This window comes from Gambusia affinis, linkage group LG16 (assembly GCF_019740435.1).
Source record: "Gambusia affinis linkage group LG16, SWU_Gaff_1.0, whole genome shotgun sequence".
Taxonomy (NCBI): Eukaryota; Metazoa; Chordata; class Actinopteri; order Cyprinodontiformes; family Poeciliidae; genus Gambusia; species Gambusia affinis.
Window position 1 is genome coordinate 12,225,541 of NC_057883.1, and position 16,631 is coordinate 12,242,171.

General features: G+C 37.1%; 1 protein-coding gene across 2 annotated transcripts in view; it reads right to left on the bottom strand.

Annotated features, from left to right (window-relative positions):
• Positions 1–16,631, bottom strand: part of alk (ALK receptor tyrosine kinase) — a 391,179-nt gene that overhangs the window by 220,417 nt on the left and 154,131 nt on the right. For both annotated transcript variants that reach the window (XM_044143747.1, XM_044143746.1), the window contains exon 2: positions 6,505–6,615. In XM_044143747.1, the coding sequence (XP_043999682.1) occupies positions 6,505–6,615 (111 nt within the window). The remainder of the gene's footprint in view (positions 1–6,504; positions 6,616–16,631) is intronic.

The window sequence follows — 16,631 nt, forward strand, 5'->3', positions numbered from 1 at the left end:
TTTAGATAAATAATCTAAAAAGATAGATAAAAAGCACTTTAGATATTTTATTAATTAAAGTAAGAGAGGGATCTAAACCAATCTAGTTGCCTGCAAAAAGATAATTGACATCCTTGTTAAATCATGAACTGTAGTGTCATAAGCCACACCCAGGTCAGATTATTCTGTCACCAACAGAATCAATTTAATAGAACCTGTCTGACAATTTGAAGTAGGCTGAAAAAAAATCTCAAAAAGCGACTGATCATGATCTAATTGGAAGAAATTTAATAAATGAAACTCAAGACAATGAAGAGACTTCAGTTAAGGCTACTGTTCACTGCTCAACAATGAGAAAGAGCTAAAGTGGTACCATTAAGCTTTTGTTGCAACTAGAGAGCGGGGAAACAAAATAAGCTAAATTAGTTACTTTGGCTAAAGTCAGTTCATTAAATAGTTTGGAGGAATTAAAACAAACTATGCAAATTGAATGGGAAGACATAGAAAGTATTTTTTTTTATCTAGATTTCTAACAACAAAAGATAAATGCATTTTAGGAAGGCGATTTGAAAAAAATGTTTCATTGAAAGAAGACGTTGAGTCTTTCTTCACTGTAAGCTTGGGAACGTTATGGTCTTGATGTCTGTAATCACAGAAATCTTTGCACAATTTCTTTTCTTTTCTATCTTTTGAGACGGTGGCTAAACTGAGGGATTATGCAGGATACAGAGCTCCAGAGTACTTTAATAAGGAACGTCTGCAAATTCAGATTCCAGTGACTAGGACGGTAAAAAACAAGATAGTGAAAACTGGTTTTCTAAAAGCAAATGACTTATTCCCTGAATCTCTCACTCTTTTAAATGTAGAAGGAAGCAAGGAAATCTCACGGTTGACCGAGAACTGTTCTGTTTCTTTAATCATTGGTTCTCTGCTATAACATTAAGTCAAGAGTATCTTTAGAAACACAAGGCTTATCTGAAAAAGTCCCAACAAAATAATTGCTCCTGTCAAGAAAAATGAATACTGTGAAAGATTGCACAACATATTACATTTTTAGTGCAGTATTAATGTGTGCGGTATTTACATTGAAAGAAGGAATAATTGCAATAATTGTTTGCTAATATATTCGAAGTGTTATGATTTCAAATTGCAGATGATAACATAACATTTAGTCAGAGTCTAACATGCTCACACTGGACACAAATTACGATATTATGATGTTGATATTGTGACTGATATCATCATCCCAATATTTACCAATAGTATTGGCAAGGCATGTTGACAGGGGGGACAAACAGGATTCCTGGCCTGGGCCCTGGGTGGAGCGGAGTTCGAATCCAAAAATGGTTTGGCCTTAACGTTTCAGTAAAGTTCGAAATGCTTGGTATGCTACTGGCAAAGACAGGAAAACACAGCTTCAATCTATCGCTCTACTGTCGGTCAGGCAGCTACTGCATCATTTTGATAAATAAAAGGAGTGTGGCTGTCACTTGAGGATCAAGCCTCAAGTTCCAGGTAGAGCTCAGCAGGTGGACATCTCTCATCTATGTGTCCTTTGCTCTTATGGCAGTAACAAACTCAGCTATTTCTGTCAGAGATCTGTTGCGTATGTTTACAAGTAGAAACCCAGGGCAGACAGGGAACGGTTAAAAAAAAAAAAAAAAAAAGACAGCTCGGTAGATGGTAAAGGTTGTGCTTTTTCATATCTTGCTCTAGAGATCAATAGACCAAAAGAAGATTTTTTTTCACACCTCTGGCCCCAAATCAAAATACTGTTGAGAAACTGATATTTAATTATTTATCTGTAAAAGCCACTGTATGAGTTTCTTGCACAAGCATTTTACACACAACCACCTGATTAATAAACAGTTTAAGATACGCTGCTGCAACTTTGCAACTCCTTTCATTATATTAAGTCTTAAAATAAAGTTTGTTTATGAACTGAATTTGGCTTCGACAGCTGATTCTTTTTCAAAAGCCACATAACTTTTCAGCATTTGTGTGAAATTTGCAACAATATTTCTATTGTTTTAGCAAATCAGAAGAGATGAAATTGCCTAATATTTTGCATTCTTAATAAAACCAAGAGCTATGTAAATTTTGTCATATTTCTTGCTCTTTTCTTGTGCCTACCATCATTTGCTATAATAGGCTCTGCCACTTTCGCTGTTTTTCTTTTCACTGCCACAAGCTTCATCTTTCCTCATCCATCAGCTATGTACATTAGTGATGTGCCGTTCATGCGGAACTGTACGCAACCTGGGTTCTGTTTTAGAGAACGGGCTTAATTTATGAAGAGAATGCAGATACTCTGAACAAACTTGCTCAGCTCTGTGATAATCAGAATTTTCTGTTTTAGGATAGGTGGTATTAATCAAATTACTCAATTTTGATTCAAGTCAGTTAATGGTGAGTGCACGTGTATTATCATCAAGAAGTCGTCAATGACAGGCAGATAACAAGATCCGTCATGGCAACAGGAGGAAATAAGAAGCTCAAAGTGTGGATTTGTTGTTATTGGGATTACATAAGAAGACAACAACAAAACAAAATACAATACTGTCACTGCTGCAAAATAGCAAGTTAGCATGGCAGAGATCAAGTTAGTGAATGAGTGTGATCTGACAGAGATTCATATGTGTTAGCACTAACAATCATGCTCATGCATATGTTACAGCTGTGGTAATGACAGAAAAAATTATTTACCATTACAGCAAACTGCTTATCCACTGCCATTGGTGGCTGTGCTAACTATTATGAAGAATGAATTGTATTATAGCAGAGAGTAAGGAGGGAGCAGCAGTGATTGACAGCACTACGACCCTCCTTCTGGCTCTGATTGGTTGTCTCTGAAATGGATCAGACAGATGCATTTAGAAATACTACAGAAAAAATGACTGGTCTGCTGCTGAGTTTCTGTGCAGGTTAAGACTCGGGTAGCAGTCTAAATTATTTAAAGGAATCAAAAATAGTTATTTAATAAAAGAAATATTAAATAAGACATTTCATTAATTGAATATATAAGATGAGATACCACATCAACCGTGTCGCAAATATGAATTAATTTTCTACTGGTTATGGATTCCCACGGAAGATTATCGTCTTCCCGGATCAAGGCAAAGCTGTCAGCTGGCCTGAGTATCACCATTACAAGATTTTTCTGATATCATGAATTCCTGATAATGCAATATCCGGAACATTATTGGTGAGTGATTTAAATGGGACACAGTCACTAGAGAGCGATTGTTGCCTGTAATTTAGCAGCATATTTTAGCTACACAGTTTCCATCATATATACAGCCCTGTTTTTAATAAAGCTGCATGATTTCAAAACAATTGCTGTACCATATTTTAGGCTATATTTAAACGTAAAATGATAGCTCCGAAAAATGTGCCAAGAACTGTGTCTAATGAATGCGTCTCCTCTGCCCAGAACTGCATGCACTACCATGCTCATAACAGCTGCAGGAATATTTATGCATAATGCAACATTCTACTGACATAATCTCTGTTTTCAAAACATGGCCATGATTAAAACTGGCAACAAGAAAGTCACCCTGATATATAAGTAAATCAGTGCAAGTCACAAGTGACTCATCTCCTGTCTGACATCACATGCTCAAAATATGGTAATGGTGACTCAGTTGTAGCCTTCACTTCCTCACTTTCCTTCTTGAAATATCCTCCTTACATAAAAATATTATATCAGCACTTTTGGAAACAAAAATGTAGGACACATAAAAGACATTTTCACCATCTACCTATGATTCCTTGTTGCACCTCTGGCTTACAGCTCAGGATTTGAGCTGCAGCGCCAACTTATGCACCGATATATGTGACATAACTGCTGATGACGGCCTTTGGATTTTAGTCTGAAAGCAGGAACCAAAAAGGAGAGTCGATCAAAAGGGCAAACAGCTATTTCATTTATCCTTCAGTTTCTAAAATGATACTACATTTTCATTCTCAGTACAGCATCAGTTTAAAACTTGCTAATTTTAAGCTTTTGCCTGAGGTAGAAGAAAACATCTTTTAAAAAGCGCTTATTATTGATGATGTTGTGCATTTGTTAGGATAAGCTGCTTTTATACAGCTGAATTTCCAAAGTTTCTCTCCTTTTCCTATTTTGTTTTTAGACATCAGAATGAAAATATATTCCTAAATTGTGGCTGAGAAGTGGCCCCTCAAGCCTGAATTTTTAATCCCATGTTTAATCTAAACAAAGATTAAACACGACAAAAGATGGAATTTATAAAAATGTGGATTCATTCAAAGTTTACTCACTCCCAAACAAAGGCACACTCCTGCAGGACTCCGACTTGACTCAAAGTGTGTATTCACATCTGCCCTGTTTAATCTGCTTTAATCAAACTTTAGTTTGTTTATCTTCAAGGTCTAGTTCGTTCGGGGAGGTGTGAATGTGTAAAACCTTAATGCGGGCCAAGTAAGCACAGTCTGGTACAATTAAAAACGTACGTCTCAGTTTAGCTGAAGGGAAATCTGATGCGGTTTGAATGTATATGGATGCAGGTGGACCGGAGAACGTTCCACAAGCAGGAAGCTGACTGTAGCCCAGGGCTTTCTGGTCAATATATTACACTCCGCCCTGCAGGTTAGCAGACGTGTTGTGTTGGTTGCCATGGCAATGGGTCTGGGTGTGTGTGCGCGTGCGTGTGTATGTGTGTGTGTAGACTAAAACTGACACAAAAAGCAAGAAAAGGCAGAATATAAATTATTTAAAATTATTTCGCACTTGTTTCCCTGTGCTGTGGCACACTGCAGCCGCTGCAATTTTTAAGCTTTCAATAAACAAAAACTGGACTAATTGCCTCGTTTGTTATGAATATCGCCATGTTTCTACAAAAAACAATCATCAAATAGGATGAAATATTTCGTAAAGCATAGGTGGCATGGTTTGTGAAATTTTAAACTACTTTTAACAGCAGCAGTTATGTAAAATTAAATTATTAACCAAAATAAAAGAGAAATTTGCTTGGGCCTCTCTTGCATCTTGACACGAATTGATAGAAAACAAACTCTTTATAGATTTATATCCACAGAGAACACATTTTTTTACATATCAGAACATCAGCACTTTTCTCAGCTTTAATTTATACCATATTTTATAGAAATCAGGTAAGAAACGAGGGAGCTACGATCATGTTTTGTGACCGATTCTTGCTACAATGCATATGCAAATTGCAACCCTTCCTCCTGTGACAGTTGGTGGTGGGCAGCATCAAGCTGTGGATATGTTTTTCCATTGGCATTTGGCAGGTAAACTGGTTAGAGATGAAGCTAAGATACAGGACAATCCTGGACAAAAACCTGTTAGAAGCGAAAGACTTGAGACAGGAAGAATGGATGGTTTAGATTAATAAAACATGTATATGTAAATGACCCAGTCAAAGCCCAGACCTACATCTAATTTAGGTGTGGCTTTCTCTCCAGACCCTGCTTGAGCTATTTTGCAAAGAACAATGTGCAAAATCTGAGCTTCTTTCCAGATGTAATTATCTACAGTGATATTCAATAAATTAGGATATACTACCCAGTCTCACTAGTCAGACTAAAAGTACCTTTTGGAAACAGCAACCTTTAAGTAGGCATTGAAATAATCTCCAGTAAGCCCACATTTCTATTTAAAAAAATAGTCTATTGGCCTGATTCTAACAAAATGTAGTGTTTGAACTAACTATAAGCAGAATATCATCATAATTAAAATATGTAAAAGCTTTCAAACATCCATATCTGTGTAATTGACCTGTAAATAATGTACAATTATGTGTTTCATTCAGTGATAAAATTTCATAACTAAATGGACTTTTTAATAATACTCCAATTTATTGAATGGGTTTGTATTCTGGACCAGAACAACGATTAATCAGTGCATTAATCAATACATTTGACAAGTGTGTTGGAGAAAGGATGCATCTAGTCCTTGCATAAGACCAGCTCTTGGTACCTAGCCACCACTGATAAGATTAAATTGAACATATTGATGCTTAAACCTGAAAAACTTTACTTTTAACATCTTTTGGGGACTATAAATTCTTAAAACCTCTTGCTCCATAATATTTTATTTCATTTTTGAAAGTTCTTCATCTTACGTATGCTTGTGTTTAAACAAATCTATCGTGGCTGCATAGTTGCGCGTTTTTATTTTCATAAAATACAGTAAATATTTACTCACGTTTTCTTTGTTAGTTTCTATTGATGCTCCATGTCCTTATCCTACTACTGATCCTGGTGTTACCTTAAAGAACCATGTGTGATGTGTGCAAAAATAAGTTGGGTTTATCTGGAACCTTGAAGTGGGGGTGTCACGGTCAGGCTGATCAAAGCAAAAACCAAGCTTTGTGACGGTGCCAGCAGGGATGATTAGAGGCAGGTGAGAAAGAGATGTTCATGTGCACTGATGGGAAGCTGACGGCAGGCGTCGAGGCCAATTGGGAAAAAAAAAAAAACTGTGGAGGACAAAGGCTCCTCGGCCTCTCTGAGGGAAGCTGACAACAACCGACTCACCTGACTTGGCCACGGTGTTGTTTGGAAAACTTAGGTCATCCTCGGCTACCCAGGAAAAGTTCCAGTATCCTCTGGGAATCCTGCCAGCGTTCCTACTGTCCAAAGATTCACCTGCAGTGAGAGAAAAAATTTCCATCAGCTCACAAGGTAAGAGACAAAGAAAATATGACACTATAGAATAGCTTATAGAAGGCATTCAGCAACTGATGATGCTCTTTTTTTTTATTTTGTACTTGCAGTGACTGTTTAAAACCACAGACTAATTAATGAAACAACAAAAACACAGCAGAACTTTTAATCCATCTGTACAAGAAACATTGAAAATTAAAAGAGAACATAATGCTGCATCCCAGCAGTACAACCTCTATAGATTCATTTGGGTAAACTCGAACAGTATCTCAGTGCAGATGAGTTAGAAAAGTCCAAGGAGCTACATAAATTGGTTATTGGATATCAATATACTGCATAATTACCTGAGGGCAGGTTAGCCTAATTTTGTCTGACTTCATCTTCACTTTCCAAACTCAAAGACTAATTATCGCAACATCGAACTGAACTCTGATACTGTAAAGTAGATGTAAAGACTTTTCTCCTATACTTTATGGATAGCCCCATCCCCTTCACATCTCACACACACAAACGCTCTCATTTTGTCCTTAACTCACAGACAATTAGAGTATAGTCAGACTAATATGCTGGTGACAGAAGAGGAGACTCCTGCATAAATCCCGCAGCCATTTTAAATGATCTTTAAAGAGCAATTGACTGTAACTGCTGCCTTTCACGGTCTGAAAGCATGTTTTTGTTTTTTTAGGCAAAGTTAGTGAAATAATATTACTTTTTTGTGTGCAGTACAGCTCCCATAACACTTGGGTAAAATTCTTGCAACGGTCTCATCCATTATTTGCCATCAAGGTCTGACTGTCTAGACTGGAAACACATTTAATGGATTTTGAGGATGACCACCGTCCAGTCCTAGATTAGGAGCTCAGAAATCCTTGTGAGGAGAAATCCCTTTGTTCCTGATGTTCTCTTCTCTTCTCTCCTTGAAAACAAGTAGCAGGATTCCCACATATTTGTCATTTTAAAAGCAAATTATATAAAATATACGATGTATTCTTAACGCTATGCAAACCGATTTGCTGACAATACGTTTGCCAGACATATGTACTATACAAACTAATTTAACATAAAGCATGGACACCTTAACAGAGGTGTAAAGCAATAAATTCACTTGAAGTAATTACTAAAAGCAAACTTTAACTACACAACCCTAAAATTCTTGCAATCATTTTCTATGTTGAACAATTCCACCTTTTGGCTACAATTCCCCATAGTATTAAGTTGTGTCTAGTTAGTTACTTTTAAACATTTTTAAATGGTTTCAATCGCTGTTTTCTAACAGTTCTATTTATTTCCCCTTAATAATTACGTTTTCTATTGAATATCACAAGTATTCTTATTTTTACTGAAAACATCTCAGAGCGTTTTCATTACTAATTCCACAGCGATCATTATTCCTCTGTTATCCCAGAGTTTTTCTGGCTACCTGCTAGCTTAGCGTTAGCTTCCCCCACTCACTCACACCTGCCCTCTTGCCTCTTCGTGAACATATTCACTCCTAACAGGGCAGCAGCAGCTGAACTCTTCCACTATCTGTTCCTCGTCTCTCTCATCATCCTCCTCCAACGATAATAAATCCCCTGAATCGATAACTCCCCCTCCTTCTCTGCTCCTCGATCTGCTCCAGCGGTCAACGGTTATGTGGTAAACTTATTGGTTAGTTTGACATTTTTTTTCTGAATGAAAGTCCGGTCTTTTATCCGCTCACTTTGCTCGGACTCCGGTTAGCTGAAATAACGTTATTTATTAACTTTGAAAGGAGGGGCGGGCCAAGGACGACTGAGGGATTTCATTGGATAACCGGAATGTCCGTCAATGATATCAACCAATGGGCTGTCCCAGACGGTTAGCACTACCCTGGACAGAAGTTCAAACTGAATAGAGCCTTTTTTTCTGTTCAAATTGTTAACCCGTCACAGTGAGTGAGCTACTGCAATTTACACGCCACTTCAGACTTTTACCCGCATTTGGCCAGTGGTGGATGCTAATTTCTACTCCCGTTTGTTATGGAAACTATGCAATAGAGATTTGAATCAATTCTCCCAAAAGGGTCAAATATCAGCCAGAAAAGTGTTAGGATCTTGGCATGACTGCAAAAAAAGAGTTATTTCTCTGCACTTCTCCCAGGGATGTTTGATCAAATATTAGTGGCAATGTACCTCTATATTTAAAACAGGATGTATATATTTTACTGTTTAGATTGGAAACAACTGGTAATTATACAAATTTTATAATATTAAAAGTTTGTATGTTCAATGCATCTGAAACTGGCAAACATAGAGGAGCCTAACACAAATTGCAGTTGAAAATATCTTTAAATCTAATGGAATAATCAAACCACAGCTTTTTCTATACAGTGCAATGGTTTTACACATAAAAGAGATAGCAAAATGCAGTTTGCTCAACAGCTGAGTGAACTTGAGCTTGGCGAATTGTAAAAGTTTATTCCTTAATTAAAAATGTTCCAGCATTAAACATCAACTGATAACATGTCCAAGAAACGTAGCAAAAAATATAAAGTTGGCTCCTGTGAGCTTTAAATTATTTATCAGTTTGTGTTTCTGTTTGGTGCATGGAACCGAGAAGGCTGGTGGTTTTTAATGTCTTTCAAAATATATTCATAGAAAACATAAACACAATCTCCTCCACACATTCAGGGGAGAGTTAATAGTGTTACTTTTTTCCACCCACACCCAGAAATCTTTCAAATACAGAATGGATTGATGCATAAAGATAGAGTCACACTGTCACTTTAATATCCCTATGCATGAACATACACCCTTCTCTATCTTTTTGACTCCAGTATGAGCAATACATTGTGAAGCAAAGGAAGAGTGTTTTCTGTTCGCTTTTTGACAATGAAGTAATTCCATCGTACACATTCTGTATGATGGTTGGATTTCCAAATGATTTCCTAACCCTCTATAAATGTCCTATAGAGACAAAATGTCTCTATAGGACAAAATGTTTTATTTTTAATAATACTGTGCATTGTTCCAAAAGGTCCCCAGAAACCTAAAAACTAGCAGACTAAACCAGTGGAGAAAAACAGAAAGGTTCACAAGACGGCAGAGGAAAAAATAGGGTTTTTTTTTTTTCTAGACAGTACTATATATGATGTATGTGGTGCTTGTGGCCTCTGTTTCATAGCAGTGCAGTGGTCCAGAAAAGAAGCCAATTGTCCATGAAAAGTGGAAAAAGGGTAAGTGCCCAGGTAGTAGATTTGCTGCTCTGCTATAGCTTAGAGATGGTGTACTCTAAGACCACAAGGATCCTGGAATGCTTTTCTTCCCCTTAGGATAACTGGGAATTGTCTTCTGTTGCTTCTTGTATGTAAGTAAATTTCTAATAGGCTTGTGGACAAAAAAAGTTATTTATGTGACATAAAGTGGAATGATGTATGGAGTAAGTTGTAAAAATAGCATTACTTAGTGATAACAGTTTTACAGCATCTACCATAATGGAGAAAAGTGCCTTTCATTGTACTGACATCTTTTTGACCTTAAAAAAGACACCAATTGTCCTTGAAAATGTCAAGGTTTTTGCCTCCTCTGCTGTGTATGTCAAAAGTTCTTTATTCTGATCTTTTTATTCTAACCAGGTAAAATGCTGAGACATTCTAGCAACTATAAAGCCAACTAAAAATTTTATTTGCTGTGATTTTTAAATAACTGGCCTATTTAAAACAAAATCACCCTGGTTTCATCTTCAAATGATCAAGAATGGCTTAGAATCCCTCCGTTCAATCTTTGATCTAAATAAAGCTGCATGTACTGGAGGTTCCTTCACCTCAAACATAACTCTTGTTTCTGGTTTTGGGATACTGTGTAAAGCCATCCCTCTTCCAGTGATTACATGGAAACAGGTCATTATTAGTAATGAGAAATCTTTTAGCTGATATAGGTTGGCACTTAGATACAAATTTTCTATAGTCTTCATTACATATAATCTATGGAATAACTGATTTTCTTTTGTATACACGCCTTGGAATTATTTGATTATTTGGATTTCTATGTGTAAATTTCATGTCGATACTTATTTTCTCCACTCTTTGGCATAAAAACCTTGTCTTGCTGAAAGAAGATTAGGCTTGACGAAGGCATTTGGAAACATACTGAAACACAACAGCAGTATCAAGCAGTTTACACCTAATTAAAAAGGAAATGAGGAAGCAACTACCCCCTTCAGCCATGCTCCATTTTCATATGCTTCGGACCTCGGCGTCCCAATTGTCCTCTTCTTTCCCCATTAATTAAAGATTTACCAGGGGATACATACATTACTGCCTAAATAAATCGATCACCTGTCCAGCCCAGTGACGTGCCATTAAATGCTTGTCAAAGTCCAACAACGCCACATCAGCCGACAGAACTGACTGCTCTCCTTCTACTACAAAAGGCCCCATTGATTTCCATCAGCAGACTAAGGCTTTCATCAAGGCCTTCACAAAATGCCACACAAACTCTTAAACCACAACAACATTCCCACCTACTGCACAACAATTAGCACATGTTTCACCCGATCACACCCTGCAGATATATGGCGCTGGCTTCATCTCCCAAACATGAGGTTGCTAACAAACATTAATGCAGTTGTCATGTTTTTCCAAGACTGAAGTCTAAGAGGTTAAGCAAAGCAGACAGATTTAGGTGTTCTTGTTAATATGCCACCTTTTGCGTTTGCCGTTAGCTTTAAGTCTGGGGAAGCGTTTGTCATGTTCTTGGCACAAACCCGGTCTTGTAAACAAGCAGAGATTTTTTTTACTCCAGTTGTAGAATGCAGCCTATTAACTCAGAGTGCTGCCCATGAAACTCAACTTGAGGCCTCAAGTAACGTTTCTATACAGAAGGAGGCCATCCCAGCAAACTCGCTTCTTCCTCTCACAGAGCTGTCACGGGACTTTAAAGGCAAGACAGAAACAGGAATCACAGCCTGCTGAAAGGAATTCACTAACCTAATGAGGGTTATATGAGAGAAAATTGGTTCTGAAAGGATAGATGAACATTAAAATCAAGAAAGCAGCAGTTTTACATTGAAAATATGCTTCTAGTATATGACTGAAATATCAAAGGCGTCTTCTTTAACTGTCTGTCACGTGTTGAATGTATAGCTTCTCATGCAGTGAATTTTGCTCTGATCATGCAATGCTTCAAAACCAGCATGCTCAAGATTAATAACATCAGAGGACTGTCCCTGACAGTACTTAGGCTGCTCCAAGAGGTTAAAAATGTTCATCTCTGTATGTTATACAAAAAAAGTGCTGTCTCAAAAGAAAAAAAGAACAAAAGATTTCCTCAAAGAAACAAATCAATTTATTTCAGCACAACACTGGCTGGTCTTCTAATGAAAATTATTCTACTCTTGCACACTGATTGGCCTCTCTTTGAAGCTATACAACACCAATCAAGCCAACAGCGTCACATCTCTCCACAAGAAGCCTCATTTTCAGAAATGCTTGCAATGCATAACAAATGACTCATCAAAAGAGAGACATCTACAGTAAAGAGCCAAGAATCTCAGTTTTAATGAAGACAGTCATTTAAATGCCCAAAAGAGGAAAATGATTTGGACCAGGTCTCATACTTTGGCTATGATTACATTTTCATAGAGGTAACTGACCTAAATCAAATTTTTGTGGTTGGCTTTGGTAATGGGAATATTAATTCTTGTTTTTAAGCATTCTTGTGGTTTTATAAATAAATTTAGCTTGACTTGATATTAGTAAACAACAATAATCTACTGGGGTCCTTGTTATCTTTAGTTAATTGGTCAAACACACTTTCTTAGACAACTCTGTTTTGACCACTCACACAGGTGCGAGATTTGTTTCATGCTTCTTTTTTTAAAAAATTATTTTGTAAAAGTACAACTTAGTATAATTTTGGACAACAGCGCTATCTTTGAAGTTATGGGAGCAACTTTTTAATAAACTTCATAAGCCAAATATGTCTGAAAAAGAAAAGGGAGTCTAGAGAATTATAAAATATATTTTATCCCAATATGCAGGTTTTAGATCAATAAATTTAACAAAAGACCAAAGTTTTTAAAAATATTTTGAGAGTGGTATGTCATTATCCTACAACCCGCAATTTATTTTATTCAGTGTGAAATACTCACGATTAGTCTAACATCACACACACACATTATTACTGGGGTTTCTCTATAATAAAATTCCTAAAAAGAACATATCGGTTACTTTCATAGGGGGTTATATTTTGATATCTTGCAATCTCGAGTGACTATGAAAAAGCTGTGTACTAACTCATGTGCCCTAGTTCCACACACTCAAATTTAGCTGCAGAGTTTAAATATTTTAAAGGCGTTAGAGGCAAGTTTCAGTAGAGAAGTGAGGCAGCAAGCAGAGTTTCAGAGATTAAAGTAATTCCCACAGAAATTAATGAACTTCCAGGAGACTCACATAAAATGCCTTGGATAGATTCCTTTAAGCTCCACAATCAACTCCAATGTATATTATTGGGACATAAGGTCATTGACGAACACAGAGTACTGAATGATTGTGCAGAAATCATGCAAAAGGAAGAGGAAAAATAAAATTAAAAAGTGTTTTACAAATATGAAGCTTGAATAGTGTACAGAAAGTTAAGTAAACAGAGTTCTCCTGTGTGTTATGTAACTTCAACACGAATGCTATAAATCATCATACATCTAATTGAGAACACCATCTTGCAGACCAAAGATACAACAGACACCAGAGATTAGGCTATGGAGAAGATTAAAGCAGGGTTTGGTAATAAAATAATATAAAGAAAAACTTTTAAAATCTCACAAAGCTCTGATCAATTAATAATCTAAAAGTGCAGCAAGTATTGCAAACAGAAACCTAATCAGAAAGACTGTTCACATAAGCTGACAGTTTTAGCAAGGAGAAGGAGCCAGCTGTCCAGGGTAACTCTGGAGGAGAGCCACAACTCAGGTGGGAGAATCTGTTGGAAGGACAACTATTCGCCAGCACTCAACAAACCTGTTGAAATATATCCATAGCAACAGTCATTTTGAGTTTGAGGAAAACATGTGGACGGGCACCCACTAGTAAAAAGACCTAATAGATTACAGCATCATGCTGATGACAGAGTTAACCGGAAAATGAATGAAGGTAGATATGGGACCATCATAGACGTGAACCTGTTAAGAGACTGCAAAAGATTTTGAAATTGAGCTTCGTCTCTCTGTAGGGCTGCCACCCAAAGCATAAAGTCAGAGATGTAATGGGACAGATCAGATCAAAGCAGACTCATGTGTTAGTATGGCCCAGTCAAAGTCCAGTTGTGAATCTATTGTGGAAAGATTCTTCATCCAGTCTGGCTGAGCTTGAGTTGTTTTGCGAAGCAGAATGGGCATAGGTTACCTTCTTTGGAAAGCTTTCTTACCAAAGAAAGCTGGACAGGATAAAGACATCAAAAACATTTGTAGCAGAAATTGCAGCAAACGTATTGACTCAGTAGATGAAATGCAAGCTTCACTTTTCAGATGTTTGTTCGGAAAAAACTTTTAAAACCAAGTGTCATTTTCAACCTTCATTATTGTGCTTCTTTATGTTGTCACATTCGCTCATAATCCTCCCAAAAAACACTGTAGTTTTATTTGAAAGGTTTTGTTGGCTCTAGTGGCCCTTATTTGAAACTAGTTTGACAGAAAATAGGGTAATGAGAGAGGGGGAAGACATGAGGCAAATGTCACCAGGACGGGAATCGGACCTGCGACTACTGCTACGAGGACTAAGGGCTCTATACACATTGCTGGAATGAAAAAAAAGACATATTCTAAGTCAAAAATAAACAGAACTTGGCAAGACAACTGAAAGGGGTTGGAAAAAAAATTAATAAATAAACTCTGTAATATTAAAGAACTTTAAAATGGCAGTATGGATTCCTCTAGTTAAGCTTGCCAACATTTAATGTGCAGCTTGACTCTCAAAGGAAACAACAACTGAAAAAGAAGCTGGCAGAACAGACGTCTGGGTTATTTCCACAATTTGGTCACCAGGTGGGGATCCAAATGTAATTTCCACATTTTTTGGAACAGCAGCAGGCTGTCTGTCTGGTTGCCAACAGGAGGCAGACTCACATGGCCTCTCATGCCCAAACACAAAAACATCTCAGCTTTGGTAGACACAAGCCGGTTTCTGTCCTCACTGTGATTTCGCTGATATTCTAACAGGAGATGCATTCCTGAGTGAAACCAGGCTTAAAGCTTATCAGGGTGTTTCACGGTTGGGACGTTTAATGTGTTCAAATCCCAATGTGCCCCTCTCCTCTACAGTTGTGCTGGTCAGGGAGATGAATTTTAGGTCAGGCCTAAATTAAATTATGTTTACACAAGCAAAAATTTCTGCTTATGGTCTAATATCATAATTTCATACTTTTCCAAGCTCAACTTTCCAGAGTCATAAGCCCATTTTTCCACCTATTACCAAAGTTAAGATAAAGAGGTTGAGTATGAAATGAATGGTGTAAATTTATCCATCCACAGAATGGATGAATGGAAAAACTGCTGGATGGAGGCACAGAGGGACAGATAGATTAATGGACAGACACGATAAATGGAAGGATGAATCAACAAATGAAAGAATAAATTGCTTAGCTGACATGTAAAGACTTAGATAAAAGGACAACAGATGATGGAGAGTAGACAGGACAAATAAGTAGATGTATAAATTAATGAATAGATGGGCAGATGTACTAACGGATAATGGGGAGCCAGAGATCGCTAGATTGAGGGAGGAGTAGATGACTAGATATACGGAAAGAGGGTTGGATAAATGGATGAATGAATGACTAGGTGGCGGTATCAGGGACAGATAAACAGATGAACTGGTTGGATAGTTAGATCCATTTCTGGATCAATGCATTATTTAGACGACAAGTCCACATGCAAACTAAAGTAATTTTTGACTGTGTCTTCTTTTTCCATAATCATTCAGACCTGGACAAAACTTCAGTTAAATGGTGAATCTCTAAATAGCTGATAAACAGCATCAGCAGAAACAACCTGCTTTTGCAAACACTATTGTGTGGAAGAATAACTCTTTAGACCGTCTGACCATGATTTCAGATTTTCTGTTTCATTACATCATCAAAGCACCTACCGAGAAACATCTGAAATGTTCTTACTTCATGTCAGAGATCTTCTCCTCAAGAGACAGTCGATATGTTTGTGTGTATAATGAACTGGACTGTCTGATATTTCATGTACAGCTAAAACATTCTTCAAAGAGCAAGTTTCAGAACCCGACATGAACAACACCCAGCGATAACTGCAGTTTCCTGTGAATTCCACTTTGAGCAGCTCAACATCAGCAATTTCGACTTAGTAATGGATGAAACAATGTTAATTTAAAGCTGAACTGGACCAATTTACTTTTGGGACGAGAGTATAAGCTTCTGTACAGCACCTCCAGGCATGGCCTCTTATTCATTGAGGTATCTTCGGTACTGGTTCAGATTATTCTTTCTTAAAGTAACTTAAACTATTAGCTGGTCTAAAACAGTACAGTTGGTAATAGGGTCTTAGATGTGGCGACTAAAGAGAGAGCAAAAAAGACCACTATAGAGTCAAGTCTAGCAAATACAAAATCAAATAGTTTTAGGATACTGCAGTCTAAAACCCTTGGGTGACCAGATTTGTAGTTCAAAAAGTGGAAAAGATTTTGAAGGTTTTTTAGCATGTTGGTATATTCCTCCCTACATCCGACACTTGTACGGGTTTCACATACAGGGAGTATTACAGCAGTAGAGCTGTAGGGGTGCCCTTGCAAGCAAAAATAAATGGAATGAAGAGAAAATGAGAGGCCCAACCATCAAAAATGGATATTTATGACATACTTACTACTTTCACATAAATATATCATATGCAGAGTAAATGTTACCTAATTTTACTCTAGATTTTTGGAGAATCACCAAGTACTTTATTCAGAGAGCTTTCTATCACTTCTCAGGATTTGGGGAAAATAAATTCCTGAAAATAAGACATAAACATATCCTGGA